This window comes from Protopterus annectens, chromosome 7.part0 (assembly GCF_019279795.1).
Source record: "Protopterus annectens isolate FY-2018-M chromosome 7.part0, PAN1.0, whole genome shotgun sequence".
Taxonomy (NCBI): Eukaryota; Metazoa; Chordata; order Ceratodontiformes; family Protopteridae; genus Protopterus; species Protopterus annectens.
The window spans coordinates 1,999,437,380-1,999,459,902 of record NC_056739.1 but is presented as its reverse complement, the minus strand read 5'-3'; the positions used below and the strand labels follow the sequence as shown (position 1 = coordinate 1,999,459,902).

The 22,523-nt window shown below is 36.5% G+C and overlaps 1 protein-coding gene across 3 annotated transcripts in view; it reads left to right on the top strand.

Annotated features, from left to right (window-relative positions):
- The window catches only part of LOC122807296 (collagen alpha-1(VII) chain-like), a gene marked incomplete at its 5' end in the record, with an annotated part of 1,562,855 nt that overhangs the window by 536,862 nt on the left and 1,003,470 nt on the right, over positions 1-22,523 (top strand). For all 3 annotated transcript variants that reach the window (XM_044078425.1, XM_044078422.1, XM_044078423.1), the window contains 1 exon segment: positions 6,664-6,708. In XM_044078425.1, coding sequence (XP_043934360.1) covers positions 6,664-6,708 — 45 coding nt within the window.

Genomic DNA, 22,523 nt, shown 5'->3' with positions numbered 1-22,523 from the left:
AGTACAGATGGGAATTTCTGTAGTTATTTTATGGTTTTGTATCAACAAGCTGCAATTGGATGTAGCTGTTACCTGATAAAGCAAAACAGATGCTCTATGTGTACACATGAGCCAATGATTTAATACGGTACTCAGACTTTGTTAATACATGATAGGCATATTTATTTATTTATTTGCATTTGTTTACTGGGATGGTGCAGCTGGGCCAGAAGTGCCCATTTTCAGTGGACTTCCGGGGTGAAAAGCTCCACATATAAGACATTTCACATACAATACAGAATTGACATTAATGAAGACATTTAGTACATATTATTGGCAGCTTATACAATTGGTGAAAAAAACAGTACATAAGTAATAATTTTCAAATCAAAAATATTATACAAGCAGTACAGAGTATATACATGAGGACTTTCCATATGAGTAGTTTTCGGCTAGCAAAATTTATATAGGACACTTCATGCAGTGGGTGCAAAGCAGATATAGGAATTAATCAGAGACTAGGTACTTAAACTTTTCACATGTTTAGGAGGTGTGATAGCTGAGCGATAGGCTATATGAGTCCTGTTGCAGGAATCAGCAGTCGGTGGATATTGTTGCAGATGTAAGTGGTGGTATGATATTAAGGTAGGCTGTGAGAGTACCCGAATGTCTCGCCTGGTTCAATGGTAGGTCTATAAGGGTTAGGAAGGGAAGGAAGTAGACAGGAGTAGACAGGAGGGATCAATGGTAGGACAATGAGTAATGAGCATATTGAGTTTACTGTTCTAATTCACTGATTACATGCCATTAGAGATGTGTAATGTACTAGTCATTTGTAGCAGGTACCTTTTTAAATGGTTGAATATGACTCTGTTGCACATTATACAGAATATAAATGTATAAATGCAGGCATCTGCAGAAGTAGATTAAGGTTATATTGAGGCTTGAGTGTTGTAGCCAGGATTCATGCAGCCATTTATCTCCTTCTCATACATCAACCCTTCTTCTGTTTATCCCAAGCACCCTTGAATTACCCTTTTTTATTTGCTTTGTACCTCACCGTATAACAGTGGGTTCCAGGTCCCACTATCTTCACTGTGAAGTTACAGTTTTCCTAAGTCTGTTTTAAAATGTCCCCATTTCAGCTGACCCAGTAACCCTTTGATTCCAGTGCCTGCCCTGTTCACCTCCATTCCTCCCACTTCCCCATTCAGGTGATGCAAAGTTCTAACTATGCCAAGCTAAATATTACATTTCAACCCTTCATTTTCTCCATCTTTTCCCTATTTAATTTCCCTCTAGAGTAATCCAAGCTGAACATATTCCACCTGTATTTCCCAAATTAACTCTACCTGCTACCAACATCTTCTGAACTATTAGCTCACCTTCAAAATTTTTTTCTTCTTGATATTTTTAGTAAACAGGGTTGACTTTATGTCCAGCAGGACTGCAGTATTTTTCTCAAATTCTATCAAGATGACCTACCCTAACACTGACCATAGATCACGCTTCCAGTTACAGGCTGTTTTATAATCACAAATCCAACCACGGAAAACTTGAGCAGTCCAAACACTGGAACTTACGCTGTTCTTTTAGAAAAACTGACAAGTTTATTGCACCAAAACAGTACACTAATACACTGAAAGAAGTTAACCTAGGTTTCATCCTACATTCACGGACTTCATCAGAACAAGTAAGCCCAAACTCCCACTCCTTTTAAAAATACCTATTATTTAAACAATAATTCAATTACATCATTGGTATCCATAACAACATTAAAAAGACATGCTCCTTAAAAATGTTTTCAACCAGAACCATGTTTTTAACTATAAAATTCAAATACTTATTGTAACAATTATATTTCACACAAATTTCATATCGTTTAAAACGAACCATATATTTAGTTGGTCAACAAGGGGAATTTTAAAATAATAGTTATATTAATATATAAAAGCATGCTTAACATTCAAAATAATGTTTAAAAATATTAAAAATGATTAAATAAACCTTTTAAAAATAAACCATTTAAAACTTGATCAAAGTTACTTATACTACAAGGGACCAGGTCTATACATGAACTTTATCCTAAAATATGTTTTAACTTTAACAAAGGGGAGATACTAATACTGTCATTAATGCCCGGATAGATGGTGGCATCTAATCTTATTTGCCACTTCATTTCACTAATGTCCAAATGGACATCCAATACACATCCTTGAGCATCCTTAATGATTTGTTGTATCACACTAAATTTAAATTCATGTTTGGGATGCTGTCTAATATGTCTATACAGGGCATTAGTATTTTTCATATGTCTTATGTCTAAAACATGCTCACCTATCCTTTCTCTTAATGTTCGACAAGTTTTACCTATATAAAATGCTGGACATTGGTCACATCTAGCAATATATACAACATTCCTACTAAAACAATCAAAATGTCCCTTAATATAGATAACTTCATGTGCTACTACTATTTTATTTCCTGTGATGGAGATATGCTTACAAATACTACATCTTCCACACCTAAAATTTCCAACTGCCCTACAAGACTCTACTCTATGAAGATAATTCCTTTCTAAAAGATTTTTAAAAGCTCTATCTTTCCTATATACATTTATGGGTGGAGTTCTGATTTTGCTGGAAACATTCACATCTAACTTCAAAGGTTCCCAGTTCCTTCGTATAACCGTAACCAGAAATTCTGTATCTACGGTGTAAGTAGTAATAAAATACAAACAATCGTTCCCTTCTCTTTCTTTACTTTTCTTTTTGCCAGTTCCCACATTAACTGCCTGTAAATCAATATCCCTGATTTCTTGTGTATTAACCTTTAATATAGGTTGATAAAAACCTTTGTCCCTTTTTACCATAATCTCCTCTTCTATATTACTGACTAAAACAGCCGGATATCCTCTTCTTATAAACATTTCCGTAATAAATTGTAATTCCTCCTTAAATCTCTGAAAATCATTGGTCATTCTGGCAGCCCTAACCATTTGGCCCTTAACAATAGCCTTTTTCTGATGGCTAGGATGCCAGCTTTAATAATTCAAATAAGAGTTGGAGAAAGTGGCCTTCCTATAGATATTGGATGTAAGCCTCTTTTTATCTTGATCTACTACTAACTGAATGTCCAAGTAACATATTTCTGTGGAACTATATGTATATGTAAATTTAAAAAATTCTACAGTGCTGTTAATGTACTTCAAAAATAATTCCAAATTTTTACTATCTCCATGCCAAACAATAAAAATCTCGTCCAGAAATCTTGTGTAATACTGAATATACTGTTTGAAATCACTCTGAAATACATACTCCTGCTCCCAATAAGACATCACATAATTCGCATTCACATATAATCACCGCTTAGTCTCAAACCTCTGGTTCCAGATAGCCAGTTTTGCATCCACCTCATCTTTTGGTACCCAAACTCATTAATCCGTCCACCAATATTTATTTTGGCTTGACTTCAGAGGTCTTGCTGCAGCATATATATCTCATATCCGTACTGTTTTGTATGTTCATCTTGGTGAGGAATCATATAGTTGAAACATGATGGTCTGGTAAGAAGTTTGTGGTATGAAACCATGCTATGAGCTTACTGTAAGGCAGTTAGCATTTGGGAGCAATATTATTATTTAGTCAGAATAAACTTCCAGAAATGATTTTCACAGGTCTTTTTTAATTCAGAAACGGGCCAATTTGTTTGCCATCAGCTGTTCAGTATGATAGGATTTCTTTGATAATTTTGGTGACTGTCACACATGAAGTTTACTATAAGAACAGGATTCTTTGGGGTGAAGGATAGCTTTCATCTTTGGACCATCACATGCCATTGTCTCTGAAATAGGACTCAGACATTCAACCACTAATATTTATACCTTGACCAACTCGTTTTTTCGTGAACACACAGATTATAAGTCATCATCTCAAAAATATTTAGAGCATTTATTTTTGAGAGGGACCCATTTATTGGCTAAGCTTGAATTGCTGAGTCTTTCACCATTTGAACCTATTTAGCACTTTAAATTCTTATCATTGAAGACTAACTTTCTAGCAGTTATTATATTTTCTCACATATTCACAGTACCACTGTATATTTGGTGTGATTAGCTGTTCTTAATTTTCTGTAAGAATATTGCCGGCCATTGCACAGATTTGAAAATTCTTAATTTGTTCTAAGTTCCCTGCTAGAGTAAGATATTAATTTGTTTGTTTAATTTTTAGACAAATCTAAAGCAGGGAGAAGCATTTCTCTCCCTGTTAGATCCTGCTGTATAAGAAGGGATACTACTATGTAGCTGACCTTAGGTGGACATCTCTCCAGGAGGTCTGGGCTGCAGCTAACTAATCTAAACCTCATAACTTTATCAAGCATTGTAACCATTTAGGGATAGAAGAAATTTTAATTGACCATTTTCTCCTAATTCTTCCATTATTTCTTGTATAGCATATATCATATCATTTGGCTTCATATCACATCTCTGAAGTATTCAATGGTGAATGAATTTTAGATGCCAGAAATGTTGGCGTTATAGCCCCTTCACCATCACTATGGAAGCTTCACCCACACCCCACATTTCTTACTTGTGTATGTATATATATATATATATATATATATATATATATATATATATATATATTCAGAGTCACTGCTGTTGTGCTGAGTGCAAAAAAAAAAAAAACTGGCTAAAAATATTTGTGACTTCCAGAAATGGCATTGTTCACAATTGCAGTCCTGATAATTATGATCAGGGAGGAGCCAGATTGTTCAAAATAATAAAAATAATATTGAAGTCCCATTGGCTGTGACTGATTTAAAGGTGGTACTGTCTAGCATAGACAGGGGTGCAGCCTAGCTTTCTGGAATTGTACACCATCTTCCAGACTATTCCCCCCCTTTCCTGAGTGGAGTAACTAGTTTGTATACTAACTTCTTATGCTTCTACTTCCTTCAGCATGACTCATTTTTTCCTAAGTATTTATCCTAAATAAGAAAGTAAAGGTACATCACATAATAAAATTCCTACAATAGAACCCTTTAATAGAGTAGTTATTTTTCGTCAGTCTAGACATAGTTGTCTTTTCTATGGGCTCACCTTGACCTTTTTGATTATGTTTGTGTTTAAAACTGGAAGAGTTGATGCCCTTGCTCCTGGCCAGATGTGTCCTTCTTTAAATTTAATTTGTATAGCATGGTATTCATGACATATGTTTTGTTGCAGCCATTATAATAAGTGCCCATTGTGGATCTTAAAAAAAAAAAAATTTCTTCCAGGAACTCCATCTTGGCTGTCATTTGTGATTAAACAGTTGGAGGAGAGATGTTTTTAACCTTTGTCATTGTTTTATTTCCTAAGTCATCTCATTGGTTGTTAAACAATATGGAAAAGTAGTAAAGTTTTTAGGCTTCCTCCAACACATTCTGTCTCAGTATTCGCTGGGAAGGTTCTAGAAAAGCATGGCTCAAGGTGACACGTTTGAAAAAAAATACACTGGCTCTACTCCCTCTCAAGACAGGATGCTCAAAAGAATATTCATAACCTGATGACTGTGACATTCTGGAACGTTTGTGGTTACGGCAACTTCCTCCATACCAACCTTTTTAATCTGTTAACTTAAAGAAATAATACTGTTAGTGTTAATTATGACCACAATAGTGCAATACTAAACTTGATTTAAGCCATTAAGAAGGACAGTATATTTACAGTGTTTCTATTTGCAGATGTTTTGAGATGAAAGCATAATGCTCTTCAGAGCTGCGCCTTAAGGTTTAAATAATTGAATGCATTCTAATTTGCAGTGCATTTTACACTTCAGAATGATTGTCTCACATTCTGCTGATCCAATAAAAGTATAAACTATTCTCAGACAGTGAGAGAAGACTGCAAGAATATTTACTGGCTACTTAAAGGTTGATTGGATAGCTATGGCCAAAGGGTATAGCTTGCCCAAAACATTTCCTGTTGGATTCCCTGTGGACTTGATAAAGATACTTTATGCATACAGACTCTTCAATTATTTTTTATTGATCATTTATTCTTTACTTAAACAATGTATGTGTGTGTATGTGAAATGCCTGCATTTGTAATGATTATTATCAATTGAATGACATGCTGATGGCCTGTTTATTCCACAGACTATGACCAGATAGACTAGAAATAAGACTGAATAACTGCATGTAAAGGCTTTCTGCTCCTGGTTAGCGAACATAGATGCTTGGTAGTTGAAGGGGTCAGCTCTGAAGTATATAGTCTTATGCTAGTGGAGCCCAACTTTTGAACATTGCAGTTGGGAGATGGACAAGTTGGTGATGTCCACATAAAAATTACATTAAAGACAACATTCTGCACTGTGTGTAAGCTCTCCCATGTGATGCACAGTTCTTTTTTACTGGCCTGTCAGTAACCCAAAGCTTCATTCCAAGAGATTAGCCTTAGCATAGACAGTCTTTTCTCTCATTCATTGTTTCTGGAGAAGTGAGGCCTCAGAGAATAACATTGCTAAACAGGGTAACAGATATACTGTTTATGGTCCAGAGACTTAAAGCTTCTTCTCACAAGTAGCAGCAAAAACAAAACAAATTTTTAAAATATTTATTGATTCAGTTGAATTTTAGGATGGTTTGCTAGCCAGTATTAATGCATATACAAGACTTTTTTATTTTGTTTTTATCATTTAGGGTAAAGCTGGAGAAGATGGCAAGCCAGGCCTTCCAGGAAAGAATGTAAGTCATTCGCATATTATGTAATTAAACAATGGCCTTCTGCATTACAGGACAGTAGACATTTGTGGAATTAATGATTAGACACCAGGATAAATGCTGAATGAATTTGTTACACCGCAGTTGAGCCAATATGATGCATGTATAACAAAAATATATGGCCCTGCTTTAACACATTATATAGTTGCTTTACTGTTCAGATTAACTTTCAAAAGAGTACTTATTTAGTTGGTTCTTGTATGCCAACTTGGTAAATGGCCTTGTCTGCAGTCCTTTTTTAGCCAGAAAGCAGACTACAGGGGGAAGGGAAAACACAATATATGTATGTGTGAGTGTATATAAAATACCTTATTACTAATGCTCTTTGTATTAACAACTAACGGAGATAAACCAAATATTACTATGTCTGAACTATTAAGTTTATTATCTGGCAAAAATCTTGTCTTTCATTAGTCAAATATTTAATATAGCTGCTGCACAAATAATTTTTTTTCTGTTGACATGTACATATATATGTACACACGTACATATGTCTATATATGTTTGCAGTCTTTTGGCTGGTTTCCTTGGAATTTGCCCTTACCCTGATATTAGGCAATCTTGTAGTTTATATATATGTTTTGATCATTGTAGATTCAATCTAAAAGGATTGCTTTTATTAGTATTTGCTGAAGTGACAGTTTGCTCAATGCTGAGATAATCTTATCTATCTATAGCTATGTGTGTATATATATATATATATATATATATATATATATATATATATATATATATATATATGTGTGTGTGTGTGTGTGTGTGTGTGTGTGTGTGTACACGTGTGCAAGTGTATATATACGTGTCTGTATTAGAATGTCGACAAGCCAGAATGTCAACATTTATAACATCGAGCCTAGAGGCTCAAAACAGCATAATGTTGAAGTGCTGTAAAACCACAGTTCAAAACATTGCACAGTGGAATTTGGATGATTTTTGTAAGATCACAGTATAGCTTGTTTGGGGTTTTACCCATTCCGAGCTCTAGTGTAATTTCGGAGTTGGTATATGTAATTAGCAGGGGGTGGGGGGGCTTGCCCCCTTGCAAAAACATTTGTATGCAATGTTTTGAATTTTCTTTGTTACTGCACTTTGATATTGTGCTATTTCGATATTTTGGGCTCAGTGTTCTACACATCGACAATCTGGCTTATCAATATTCTAACACAGACCTGTAAGTGTGTGTCTGTGTGTGTGTGTGTGTGTGTATACGCACACACACACACACATATATATATATATATATAAATATATGTATAGATATGTATATATATATATATATATATATATATATATATATATATATCTATATATATATATATATATATATATACATGTACATATATACGTGTGTGTGTGTGTGTAAATTGCGGTGGTGGTGCCGCGGTAGCGTTGTCGCCTCACAGTAAGACGTTGAATGGGCGTACCTTCGTTGAAGGTTGTGCGTCAGGGCCAGCAACACAGTACTTAAAAATCTACTGCCAATCATTAGCGGACCGGAGTTCCACTGTGGCGACCCCAAACCGGGAAAAGCTGAAAGACACAACAACAACGTGTGTGTGTGTGTGTGTGTGTGTGTGTGTGTGTGTGTGTGTGTGTGTGTGTGTGTGTGTATACACACACACACATATATATATATATATAAATATTTATGTATATAAATATATGTATATATATATATATATATATATAAATATATATATATATATATATATATATATATATATACATATATATATATACATATATATATATATATATATATATATGTGTGTGTGTGTATACTTGTCTGTGTATGTATATGTACATCTCTAGATATGGAATCCAAAAACGTACCACGGAGCCCTTGTACCAGCAACAACAAGTAGGTAGTCTTAACGAATTTATTTATCACAAACGTTTTCACCGCACAAAGGTGCAGCTTCCTCAGAAAACAAATTAACAATGAGGTAAAAGTGCACCTTTTATACAAAGCAAAGGGAAATGACAACATGATAAGGTGAAACTCATTGTAGTAATTGGTAAACAAGTAGAAGCCTTCACAAGAACAACTTGTTCCTCAAAGAGAAAATGCAAACATTAATTCATGTTAGTAATAAGCATTTCAAAGTGTGGAATGTTACCAAAGAAATAAACATAAAATTTAAAATGACATATTTAAAATTCTTAAAATATGTGAAAGAAATCATAACGTTAAAGTAAAATTCAACATAAAGTCATTCAAATAGCAACTCATAAAAAGTAAGTATAATATGCAGTAATGGATTAAATCTTAGTAAAAAGTAATGGTAATCCATTATAAGTATGAACCATAATGAGCAACTGTGTACCTTAAAGATATTATTGTATAAACAACAATAATAACTAAAATCTAGGCAATATTTAACATGAGAGGTGCTACAAAAAGGCGTCACATGAAGTCAGAAACAAAAAATTTTGTATGTTTTAAAAAGTCTTTATGTATGCATAAGAAAGTAAGGAATATCTACAAGGGTACTACCTTAAATAGCTCCTCAATTTGAGTACTGCTGAGATGTTACAGTTTTCGTTTAAACCGGGTAGCAAAATCGTCTAAGCAGTTGCCACTCCAGTTCGCATACTTCTAAGAGTAGAGTTATTGGGCCTCCCCGGATGTTATTGGTCACTTGATCTATGGCCATAAATGAGAAAGAGTGCCCAGGGTGGTTGGCAATGTGTTTAGCCAAAGCGTTAACGTCAGAGTTTTTCTTAATTGCATACAGATGCTCATAGACACGGTCCCTAAGTCTGCGATCAGTCTTTCCCAGATAAAATGAGGGACAGCAATCACAAAGCCAGGTATACAACTGATCTACTTTCACAGTTGAGTGGAGCTTGGATTAAAAACTTCCTGTCCCTTATAGTGTAGGTCTGCCCTACCTTCATTTTGTAACACCAGTTGCAAAAACCACATGGAGTACATCCTGTGCGCCTGTTAAAGGTTTTTTAGTTAGGTCCCTCTGTAGAAGTTCCTTAGATTGTTGTTCCTCTTGAAGACAAAATTAGGACAGGGGCCTAATTTCTCAGAGAGGCCAGGACTCCCAAGATAAATTGCCAGTTTTCTTAATCAATGCAGTGGTAGTCTGAGTGTTAAGACTAAATGTGTGGGCGTAACTAATGGCAAAATCATTACATGGTTGGTCAGAGATGTCATTAGGAGAGGAACACTCAATGGGTGACAGTAGTGTGTTGTTAGAACTAAGGTCAAGTAGTACATGGCTTTGCAAGATAGGTTTATAAACCCGTTTATCCTTTTGGCTGTAACTTCAAGCCTAATTTCATCAATGAGATTCCTCGGGTAACCCCTATTAAGGAACATGTTACAAAAGTGTGCATTAGTTCTGAAAGGTGTCAAAATCACTACACATTCTAACAGCCACCATTTGGCCCTTCAAACAAAAGAAATCTATTGTGAAGGGCCAAATGGTTAGGGCTGTTAGAATGTGTAGTGATTTTGACACCTTTCAGAACGAATGCACATTTTTGTGTAACATGTTCCTTAATAGGGTTACCCGAGGAATCTCATTGATGAAATTAGGCTTGAAGTTACAGCCAAAAGGATAAACGGGTTTATAAACCCATCTTGCAAAGCCATGTACTACTTGACCTTAGTTCTAACAACACACCACTGTCACCCATTGAGTGTTCTCTCCTAATGACATCTCTGACCAACCATGTACGCGATTTTGCCATTAGTTACGCCCACACATTTAGTCTTAACACTCAGACTACCACTGCATTGATTAAGAAAAACTGGCAATTTATCTTGGGGAGTCCTGGCCTCTCTGAGAAATTAGGCCCCTGTCCTAATTTTGTCTTCAAGAGGAACAACAATCTTAAGGAACTTCTACAGAGGGACCTAACTAAAAACCTTTAACAGGCACAGGATGTACCCATGTGGTTTTTGCAACTGGTGTTACAAAATGAAGGTAGGGCAGACCTACACTATAAGGGACAGGAAGTTTTAATCCAAGCTCCACTCAACTGTGAAAGTAGATCAGTTGTATACCTGGCTCTTTGTGATTGCTGTCCTCATTTTATCTGGGAAAGACTGATCGCAGACTTGGGGACCGTGTCTATGAGCATATGTATGCAATTAAGAAAACTCTGACGTTAACGCCTAAACACATTGCCAACCACCCTGGGCACTCTTTCTTATGGCCATAGATCAAGTGACCAATAACATCCGGGAGGCCCAATAACTCTACCTTAGAAGTATGAACTGGAGTGGCAACTGCTTAGACGATTTTGCTACCCGGTTTAAACGAAACTGTAACATCTCAGCAGTACTCAAATTGAGGAGCTATTTAAGGTACCCCCTTTGTAGATATTCCTTACTTTCTTATGCATACATAAAGACTTTTTAAAACATACAAAATTTTTGTTTCTGACTTCATGTGACGTGCCTTTTGTAGCACCTCTCATGTTAAATATTGCCTAGATTTTAGTTATTATTGTTGTTTATACAATAATATCTTTAAGGTACACAGTTGCTCATTATGGTTCATACTTATAATGGATTACCATTACTTTTTACTAAGATTTAATCCATTACTGCATATTATACTTACTTTTTATGAGTTGCTATTTGAATGACTTTTATGTTGAATTTTTACTTTAACGTTATGATTTCTTTCACATATTTTAAGAATTTTAAATATGTCATTTTAAATTTTATGTTTATTTCTTTGGTAACATTCCACACTTTGAAATGCTTATTACTAACATGAATTAATGTTTGCATTCTCTTCTTGAGGAACAAGTTGTTCTTGTGAAGGCTTCTACTTGTTTACCAATTACTACAATGAGTTTCACCTTATCATGTTGTCATTTCCTTTGCTTTGTAAAAAGGCGCACTTTTACCTCATTGTTAATTTGTTTTCTCTGAGGAAGCTGCACCTTTGTGCGGTGAAAACGCTTGTGATAAATAAATTGCTAAGACTACCTACTTGTTGTTGCTGGTACAAGGGCCTGCGTAATGCTTTGGATTCCAGTTGTTCTTGTCTTTTGCATTTACATCTCTAGATATAACATGTTTTGGACAGTATCTTTTTTCTTATTTGTTGTGACATTTTCCATTTCTGTCTTTTTTATTTTTCCCTAAATGCTGTGAATCCTCATGTTTCTGTATATTCATATCCTGAATTACAAAGCTGTTATCATTAGTATCAAGTTTAACAGGGGTGGAGTGAACTAGAGGGCACTTCCTTTCCTAAATGTGCTCTGACTGCATTTTGCCCAGTATTATTTATCTCATTAACCCAGTTAGTAGTCTATTTAACAACAGCTTTCCAAGCTCAAAGTACAGTCATTCTCCGCAAGACTAGATATGCTGCAAATAATATTAAACAAATCATTCGACTTTTGACTTTAAAAACACAAGTGTCCAATATTATGATGTGTTGCTTGTACACATACAAAGCATTTATTATATACCATTAAGTCATGACAAAGGGCAAATTACTATCCCAGTGTTAAAAATTCAAAAGAGGATATTCCAGGGTGATTCTTTTTTCACTACTGTTGTTTTGTCTTGCCCTTAACCCATTAAGCTGTTCAGTTAATAGATTAAAACTTGCTTAAAGATTTATCATTTATTTTTGTGGATGATTTAAAACTGTATAGCTCATCAAATGAGTTAAAAGCATAACTGAAATGATTTAAGAATGAGGTTTGATTTTGATAAATATGCAAAAGCAACCTTTAAAGCAGGAATGTTGTACCAAGTAAACATCAGGCTAGGACAGGAATAAGATATAAAGGAACTTGATCAGGAAGGAGTGTATAAATATTTGGGAATTGATAAAGGATCGGCAATAAAACATGAACAAATGTGAATAAAAGTAAGGAATACTTGAGAAGACTAAAATTAATACTGAAAACAGCCCTGACATCTAGGATCAAAGTCCACGCTATAAACCAATTTGCTATTCCTGTTCTAACTTATGTTTTGGCGTGATTGACTGGCCCCAAAAATTATTAGATCAGTTGGACAGACCATGCTATAAACCAAAATGCTATTCCTGTTCTAACTTATGTTTTGGTGTGATTGACTGGCCCCAAAAACTATTAGATCAGTTGGACAGAAAAACAAGAAAAATGCTTTATGCTTATCAAGTCATGTATAAAAATCTGCATATACCTAAATTATATATTCCTTTCTCCTTGAAACCGATTATTTATATATATATATATATATATATATATATATATATATATATATATATATATATATATTGAACGAATTATCAATCACTGAACAAACTTTAACGAAAGTGCTTTCACCGAAAAAGCGCTTTCGTTAAAGTGCGTTAAAAAAAAAAAAACAATAAATCTACTTTTATGCAGCCTCCCTGCACCACCCATGTGGGGGGCTGTGCCCCCCACCCCCCTACTTTAATATTCTCACTCCGAGATCGCACTACAGTGAGGAAAAGGGAATATTCCCTTATCTGCACCATAGTATGATCTCCGCAACAGTCATTCCCAAGGACTCCCTCTAGCTGCAGGAATACTTCCGCAAAAGTGCTTTTTCGGTAAAAAGCACTTTCACGGAAGTATGCCCGGCTGTTTGTGCTTCTGTGAAAAGTTCCTTCAGGGATCAGTACCGATCCCTTATATCTATATCTATCTATATACATACATACATGTATATATATATATATATATATATATATATATATATATATATATATATATATATATATATATATATATATATATATACACATATCTGCAATCGTGGCATTGTATACACATCTGCTAACCTTGTCAGATGCAAACATAGTGAAAGTTTTAAAACATCAGATGAGGAAAGAAGTCTAAGGTGACTTGTCTGCTTAGTTTAGCAGAACTATACAGGTGGCAAGCAGAAATGGAAATCAAACCAGAAGTAGGCAAAAGTCAGACAGCAACTGAATGTGCCAAAAAACAAAAGAAAGCTTATAAGAAAAGGATCAGATGATAAGGAAAGAAATGTGGAAAAGTCATAACTATAGTGCCAAGTATAGAAACCTCCTGGAACAACTTCATGTTGACCAGGATTTGACAAAGGAATGCTTAAGGAGAGGTGAGAAAGGTTAATAATGGCAGCCCAAGATAGTGGACTATGTAGACATTGGTTTACAAACGCCACTGAAAATGTGGAAGAAACATATAAATGCAGGTTTTGAAAACACAAATGGAAACAGTCACACCTTTTGTTGTTGGGTGGGACACAGTAATGGCAGAGGGCCTGTATACTGAAAGACATCGTAAGGTGACAAGAATATTGCATTGGGGATTGTGCAAACAGTACAATGTTGAAGGACCTGAAAAGCAAGGGAAATGTGAGCCACAAAGCTTTATAGAGAATGATGAAGTTTATATCACATGGGATCACCCATTACCAACAGTTCAGAAAGCAGATCCCAGAGAACCATATATAGTAGCCATGAAAAGAAGACAAGGTAGCATTGATCATTGAAATTTCTAAACCTAGTGATTACAGTGTCTTACATACAGACGCGGTCATAAAATAACATGATTTGGAGGTAGAGCAATGTGGAAGAAAGATACAACAGTTCCAGTAGTAGTAGAAGCAAATGGTCTCATAAAAAAGAATTTATAACCAAATTTGATAGAATTAGTTAGGATTTTATGAGTAGGGCAAAGACGACATTTGCATTATCTGATGAAATAATGAGATTAATAAGGAAGACACATGAGGTCAGAGGTAAGAATCAAGTTGGGAGGGTTCCTCTATGACAGTCTGTGCTTAAACAGAGGAGCAATGCAGGAGCGTTTTCTTTCTATTTGTTATTTGCCTTGTACTTAGAACCATCAGCAAAGAAAATAAGTGGCTTACAAATTCAAGGAGATTACTAATACGGTAATCAAAAAAATTATACTTATTTGCATATGATATTATTTTGTACTTCATTAATGTAGGAAAGAATATTTTGAGTGTTGTGGAACATTTTGATGCAATTTTATTTTTTTCAGGATCTAAAATAAGTAAATGTAGAACAAACCTATAGCAGTAAACTATGTTCCCACATGTGAACTGGTTCAGCAATATTTATAGGCAGATGATAAGATGAAGTGTTTAGGAGTATGGATTAAAAAGAATTGTGGTATGGCTGCTAAGGATATGTGAGAAGAGACAAAACAAAAAATAATACAAACATTGTGAAGTTAGAAGCTCTTCTTTATTGACAGGGTATGGATGGTTAGGTATAAACAGTGAAAATGCTGTAGTCCCTTTAATATTACATACAGGTCAGGCATGTGCTTATCAACAAGAGGAGGACTGTTATTAATAAAGAATTGAAGGAATTTATTTGGGAGGTGAAAGAGGGCTCCTACACACAGAACAAGGTGGTTTAAGATTATCAAATTTGAAGAGATACTTTGACTGTACACAGTTAAGGCTCATATATATAACAGAAAACTACAGATCAAAGTAGAAAGAAATTATGTTGAAGTGGAGGGAGGCACAAAATAATAACAAAATAAAGAAACTCTATGATTTTTAGATGCAGACACTTAAAGAGAACAATGACAGCCATAAAGGATATTATATTTATAAAGTGGCAGAAAGTATTTTGAGAACTAAGCCAACACTGCAATGAAGGAAAGAGATTTTGCACATAGGGATGACTGCAAGTAGGGACATACAAAATAGGTAAGGGGGAGCTAGAATTTTTTGGAGAAAATTAACAAAGGAACCAAGGTACTAGGAGCAAATTACTAGGAAGAGGAAATTCATAGAGTGGGATGAAGCCAAGCAGAAGTTTGAACTGTAGGTTGGTGACTGCCTTCCTTACCAAGAACTGATAACAGAGTAAAGGCAAATAATGATAAATGAAAGACTAGTTCTGGTTGAGTTTATAACTGAGTATAGAACACAAAGCTGCAGTTAAAAAGGGATAATCAATAGGGAATATAAAATAAAGCATGATGACTATAAAACTTACAGCGGATAGCATTGTCACCTCATAGCATGAAGTTCCACGGTCCAATTCTCGGCTGGGGTGCCTTCTGTGCAGAGTCTGCATGTCCTCCCTGTGTCCATATGGGTTTCCTCTGGGTGCTCTGGTTTCCTCCCCAAAGACATGCTGTAGGTGGTTTGGACACTCTTAAGTTGGCCATAGGTGTGAGTGTGCATGCAAGTGTGTGGTGTGGAAGAACTACAGCAGCAGGGCTAGCCACCCTGTAGTGTAACTCTTGGCTCTAGATGATTGCCTTTGTTGAAGTCACACCCTGACCCCATGTGCAAAATGGGGAAAGGGGGTTTTAGATGGATGGACCTATAAGACTGGGAAATGAGAATGGAAAGGCAATATACAAACAATTGGAGGATAGTTGTATAGCTTCCACTTAATGCAACAAAATCCAGAAGGTTTAAGATTTTTGTAGAGAAGTGTTTGCATAGGTATTTTTTTACCCTAGTATACTTCAGAGAATTTTCCTCAGGTAAACAGCAATTATTAGAGCTATATTTATAAACAGAGGGGTGTTTGGAACCATGCCTTTTGGGAATGCAATGAGTAGGTAGATTGTAAAACTTCCCTACAGGGTACTTGTCAGAAATTTTGAGGGAGCAAATTATTACAGCTATGGGAATTATTATTTTGAACTGGGATATAGAAACTGAATTGCCCAGACATATTAAGACCCTATTAGGTTTAACACTGTTGCCTAACAAAAAAGCAGTTACTAGAAAATGAAATCAAAATAAAAAACAACCATAAAAGAATTATTGATTATTACAAAGGAGATAAAAATTGCAATTCAGTTTCTATATCCCAGTTCAAAATAATAATTCCCATAGCTGTAATAATTTAATAATGTAATAATCAAGTAAGAACAGTGTTTGGCCTCACTGAGGGGTTCCCAGTGGCAGTGGGTGTACACCAGGGTTCAGCTCTGAGCCCACTGCTGTTCATACTGGTAATGGACTGCATCAGCAAACAGGTTGGAGGGGTCAGAGCAACAAAGCTGCTGTATGCAGAGGATGTGGCAGTACAGGCAGACTCTGATCTAGAACTTCAGCAAAGGATAGGAGAATGGAATGCAAATCTGAAGGCACATGGGATGAAACTAAGCACAGATAAGACAGTGGTAATGGCAGCAGATTGGGGAAATCAGAAGAAGCTGAGAATAGAGATAGATGGGAAGATAGTGGAACAGGTAAACAGCTTCAAGTATCTGGGAGGGGTGGTTGAGGAGAAGGGTAGTCTGAATGAAGAGGTCAAAGCTAGAATCAGAGGGGCTGCAGCCAACTGGCATAGAGTATCAGGTGTTGTATATGACAGAAGAATGCCAAAGAAGCTGAAAAGTAAGGTGTACAAGACATGGTGCGACCAGCACTACTGCATGGTACAGAAACCTGGGCAGTAAAGGCAGAACAGTTGAAGCTAGAGGTGATGGAAATGAAGTGCCTGAGAAAGGTGGTAGGATGCACACTGCGGGACAGGCAAAGAAATGAGGTCATAAGAGCAGAAGCCAAAGTAGCTCCAATTGCAGAAAAGATCAAAGAAAACAGATTACGATGGTATGGGCACATGTGTAGAAAAGCAGAAGACAATCTGGTGAGGGAGATTTGGGACAGACAGGAAGAAAACAATCCAAGACCGTCAGTGAAGACAATAATTCGATGAATAAAAGCAAATCCTTTATTCAGTTGGTAGATAGTAAAATCCAAAAGTCAACAGAGTTGGAAACAGCAGTATCAGACAAGCGCTTTCTTGGGTAATTCAAGCTTTATCAAGTCAAAAACAGTTTAATTCAAAAAAGCTACTGTTTAAATACACATCTTAATTAGTCACATGTTTGATTCAAACGGAATCACACTACAAAAACTTTTTTTAACATGTCATAAAAAGTGTGTATGTACAAATCATTCAAGTGTGCATAAAAAGTTAAAATCTACACTCCATATAAAATAATGCAAAACTGATGAACCATGTTTATAACATTGTGAAATTGCGTTCATGAATCCTCCAAAAAAAAAAAAAAAAAAAGAAGGGGGGCAGTGTAAGGAATAAAAATTACATAAAAACCAAGTAGGTTTTAAATTCAACAAGACTACATGGAATAAAGATGTATGGGTTACACATTTGTAGTCGTAAAAAATGGTGTTGCACTACACCTAAATAGCACCCAATCAATTAATTGTGAGAAGTGTATGAAATGGGGTACGAAGTAACAGTGATGTAACAAAACATACTACAGCCTGGCCCTTCTAAGCTTCAACACTGAACCTATACTGAGTGTACCATTCAGCCCCGGGGGCTTCCCTGCGTCCAACCTAAGCTGCCAAATCAGCTCCCTGTATTCCAGGGTTGACTCCCAATCACCTCCTCTAGTGCTTGGGTTCACATGTTCAAGAATCATGAAAGACAATTTGTAATTGTGGCATGTAAGTGAATGTTTGAAAAAGGCATTACTTTCCTTTTTCTTTTCTATGTCATAGGTGTGTTCGTACAACCTTTTCCTAAATTCTCTCTCGGTTTTGCCTATGTAAAAGGCACCACAGGTGATACAGAGCCCGATATAAACCACTCCTTTGGTTCCACATGAAAAGTGGCCAGAAGGTCTAATATGAGTGTGTCTAGATTTTAAGTAAATGTGAGATTTGTTTATAATAAGAGCACACTGCTTACAGGCACCACATTTGTAGGTGCCTTTTCGTTGTGAGTTGTGAGTAATTGTTTTGGGTTTCTTCTCAAAAATTTCTTTAAGGTTTTGCCCCCTCTTCCTCAAAAACTTGGGTTTGGCAGGAATAATACTCCTAAAGTCGTCATTACCTGCCAACACGAACCAATATTTTGAAACAATGGTTTCAATTTGTGAGGAGTTAGCAGAAAAAGTGTAAATAAAATTGCCATCCTTCTCATTGTTGTGTTGTGTTGCGGGGTTGGGGATCTGCAATTGTGTGCATCCAAGCAAAGGGGGGTATAAAGTGTTTCTTTTAGTGGAAATTTCATCCGTTAAGGAGTCAAGTAAATTAGCAGGATAACCTCTTTCAGTAAACATATTGTGTAGGTTCTGAGTCTCTTGTAAGAAGTCAGAAAGTCTGCTACACATTCTCGATGCTCTTATGAGCTGTCCCTTTACTATGCCTTTCTTTTGATAAAACGGGTGCTGACTCTCATAATGTAGTAGAGAGTTTGAAAAAGTAGGTTTCCTGTAAACCTTGGAGTGTATTTCCAGAGATTGAGGGTCCCTGAAAATAGTAACATCAAGGTAATGCAATTCGTCATGATTGATGTTGTGTGTGAAAGTCAAAAACTCTGTGGTGCTGTTGATGTATTGCAAGAAGGCTGATAACTGATCTTCAGTGCCTTCCCAAATTAGGCAAATGTTATCAAGGTACCTACAGTAAAAAGTAAGATACTGTGCCCAGGTCGTGTCAAATATGTGCACTTGCTCCCATCTGTGTAGTACCACGTTGGCATAATTAGTGGCACATGAAGCACCCATCGCAACTCCTTTTTGCTGCTTGAACAGTTCCCCATTGAAGAAAATGTAGTTGTTATTTAACACCATGTTCATCATATCAATTATTAAATTGATAAAGTTGTTACCCAAGTTGGTTTCTTTGGTGAAAAAATCAGCGAACCATTCTAACCCTATAGAGTGAGGGATGTTGGAAAAAAGATCTTTAATGTCAATGGTAACCAAAAAGGAGGTGGGGGGGCAGTTGGAAACAGGGAAAAGTTTGAGAAATTCCCATGAATCTTTACACACATGAGTGAGAGCAGGAATATGTTGTTTGGTAACATAGTCAATGAACTTGGCAATGGGTTCAGTCGCACCACCTGCACCCGAAACAATGGGTCTGAAGTTCAACGGGCTGATGCTCTTGTGAGTCTTTGGAATTCCAAAGATAACCGGAATGGTTGGTTTGTTGACAATCAAGAAGTTATAAAGCTTTTCGTTTACAAACCCCTGTAGCAAATGGTCATAAAGAGAGAATTTAATTTTTACAAGTGCAATATTGTATTCATTTCGGGAAATTCGACAGTACTGGGTGTCATCATGCAAGATGTGGTGCATACTGGCCTCATAGGCGGATTCATACATGAGAACCACCCCACCACCCTTGTCGGGTTTCATGATTCTAATGTGTTCTTCAAACAACTTGTTGATGTATTTGAAATCTTCAGTGTTCAGGTTGGTTGGTTCCGATCTAGTGGGGTTGTCATGCATGTTCCGCAAGTCCTGTTCAATTAGTTCCTCATACAATTTGAGAAGCGGGTGCGTAGGAGGATTGAAAATACTTTTCCTACACAGTCCAGTAGGTTGCCAAGTGTGCCCTTTGAAAAAATGTTTAAGGTTGAGTCCTCTAATAAATAACTTGAGATCAACTAGTAACTGGGCCAGATTGGCTCTGTTGGTGGGGACAAAATGAAATCCTTTGGTGAAAAGATTAAAAGCTGTGTCATTGACTGCGAGGTCGGTGTAATTGTAAATAATGAAATCGTTTTTCTTAAAGATGGTACAATTTGTGTGTTTTGTTGCAGTAATGTTGGTACTAAGCGGGACAGAATGGTCCATAGGCACAGGGCAGGGGTGGGCTTGGTTAACAGGGTTTAAATCATGGTTTTGTTCGTCCACCTCCACCCCGTCCTCTGAGGTTTGGGACCCTATGCCCCGGGCCTCCCAGGGAGTGTGGGAAAATCCTGTTCACGTTGTCTTTTGTCTTTTTCAGCCAAACGCTCACTCCTACGTGGAGCATCGTGGGTGCTTGGCTGAAAAACATCGTCTCCACCATTGCCAGAAATACTAGTTGGCCTACCGGTTTTGGAAAATTTATTATAACAGGGATATGCTAAATCATTTTTGCATTCATGCATTCGGGGCTGAATGGTACACTCAGTATAGGTTCAGTGTTGAAGCTTAGAAGGGCCAGGCTGTAGTATGTTTTGTTACATCACTGTTACTTCGTACCCCATTTCATACACTTCTCACAATTAATTGATTGGGTGCTATTTAGGTGTAGTGCAACACCATTTTTTACGACTACAAATATGTAACCCATACATCTTTATTCCATGTAGTCTTGTTGAATTTAAAACCTACTTGGTTTTTATGTAATTTTTATTCCTTACACTGCCCCCCTTCTTTTTTTTTTTTTTTTTGGAGGATTCATGAACGCAATTTCACAATGTTATAAACATGGTTCATCAGTTTTGCATTATTTTATATGGAGTGTAGATTTTAACTTTTTATGCACACTTGAATGATTTGTACATACACACTTTTTATGACATGTTAAAAAAAGTTTTTGTAGTGTGATTCCGTTTGAATCAAACATGTGACTAATTAAGATGTGTATTTAAACAGTAGCTTTTTTGAATTAAACTGTTTTTGACTTGATAAAGCTTGGAATTACCCAAGCGAAAGCGCTTGTCTGATACTGCTGTTTCCAACTCTGTTGACTTTTGGATTTTACTATCTACCAACTGAATAAAGGATTTGCTTTTATTCATCGAATTATTGTCTTCACTGACGGTCTTGGATTGTTTTGTTGATTTTGCGTGGTTTGCACAGACAGGAAGAAGGTAAGAGGAAGCGAGGGCATCCAGCAAAGAGGTGGATGGATTGTGTGAAAGAAGATCTGCGACAGTCAGGCATGAGTGTTGAAGAAGGCAGGAGAGTGGCACTGAATCGAGAGAGTTGGCGACAGTTAATACGATACCCCGACCCCATGTAAATGGGAAAAAGGGGATGATGATGATGATGATGATGACAAAGGAGATAAAAGAACTGGAGGTGAGATCTTTAAAAAGGGAGGAAGCAAACTACATAGAAATAAATGGAATATGTGGGAACAATACACACAGAATAATGTTTAAGAAGAATTAAATTTTAGAGAAGGGGAAACTTGAGCAGTCTATGCGATGTTAAGTTGTATAGTAATTGTTAAGAAAGAAATCATATATATATATATATATATATATATATATATATATATATATATATAATTAATAAAAAGGGAAAGTCTTTGAAATTGGCTTGTTTTCTGTTTTGTGTCATAGGTTCATAGGTTCATACTAGGCTATCTGCCCTAGGGCATTTACAAGCCTAGCCAGAGTGTGTTTGGCTTTCGCCACCCATTTTAAATGAATTTTGCTATGCCCTTTTTCGAGGTTAGTATACTGTGCCTCTGTCTAACAGTGACACAGAAGTGATACCCGGAGTAAATCTACGATCTCCCATCCACTCATCAAGATTCCTCTTGAAGAGATTCAATGAGGGACTCTGCCTAACCTGGACTGGGATTTTATTCCAGAGTGAAGGGAGCCTCTGGGTTATGAATCTGTCCCTCCAGCATGTCCTATTTGTTTCAGTGCTGAGGTTCAAGTCTCTCGAGCGCGTAGCTCGATGGGATTTGGATTTTCTGAGGTGCAGCATGTCCAATAATTCCGGGTTGGACATGGCTTTATACGTCAGGCACAGATCGCCTCTGAGCAGGCGGTATGCCACTGAGTAGAGCTGGAGTTTCTTTAACCGGGCAGCATATGGCATCTGTTTGAGCCCTTTGATCCTCTTGGTGAGGTACTTTTGGGGTCTTTCCAGTTGCTGCAGGTGTCTGGTAAGGTACATCCCAAAAGGGGCATTGTACTCAATTATGGGCCTGATGAGGGATGAGTAAAGAGGCACGATGACCTCCCCTGATCTAGGTGGGTTATATAAAATGTTTTTTTTAACCACTTTGGCCACGTGGTTGTCGAATGAGAGATTGCTATCAACTTGGGTCCCAAGGTCCCTAA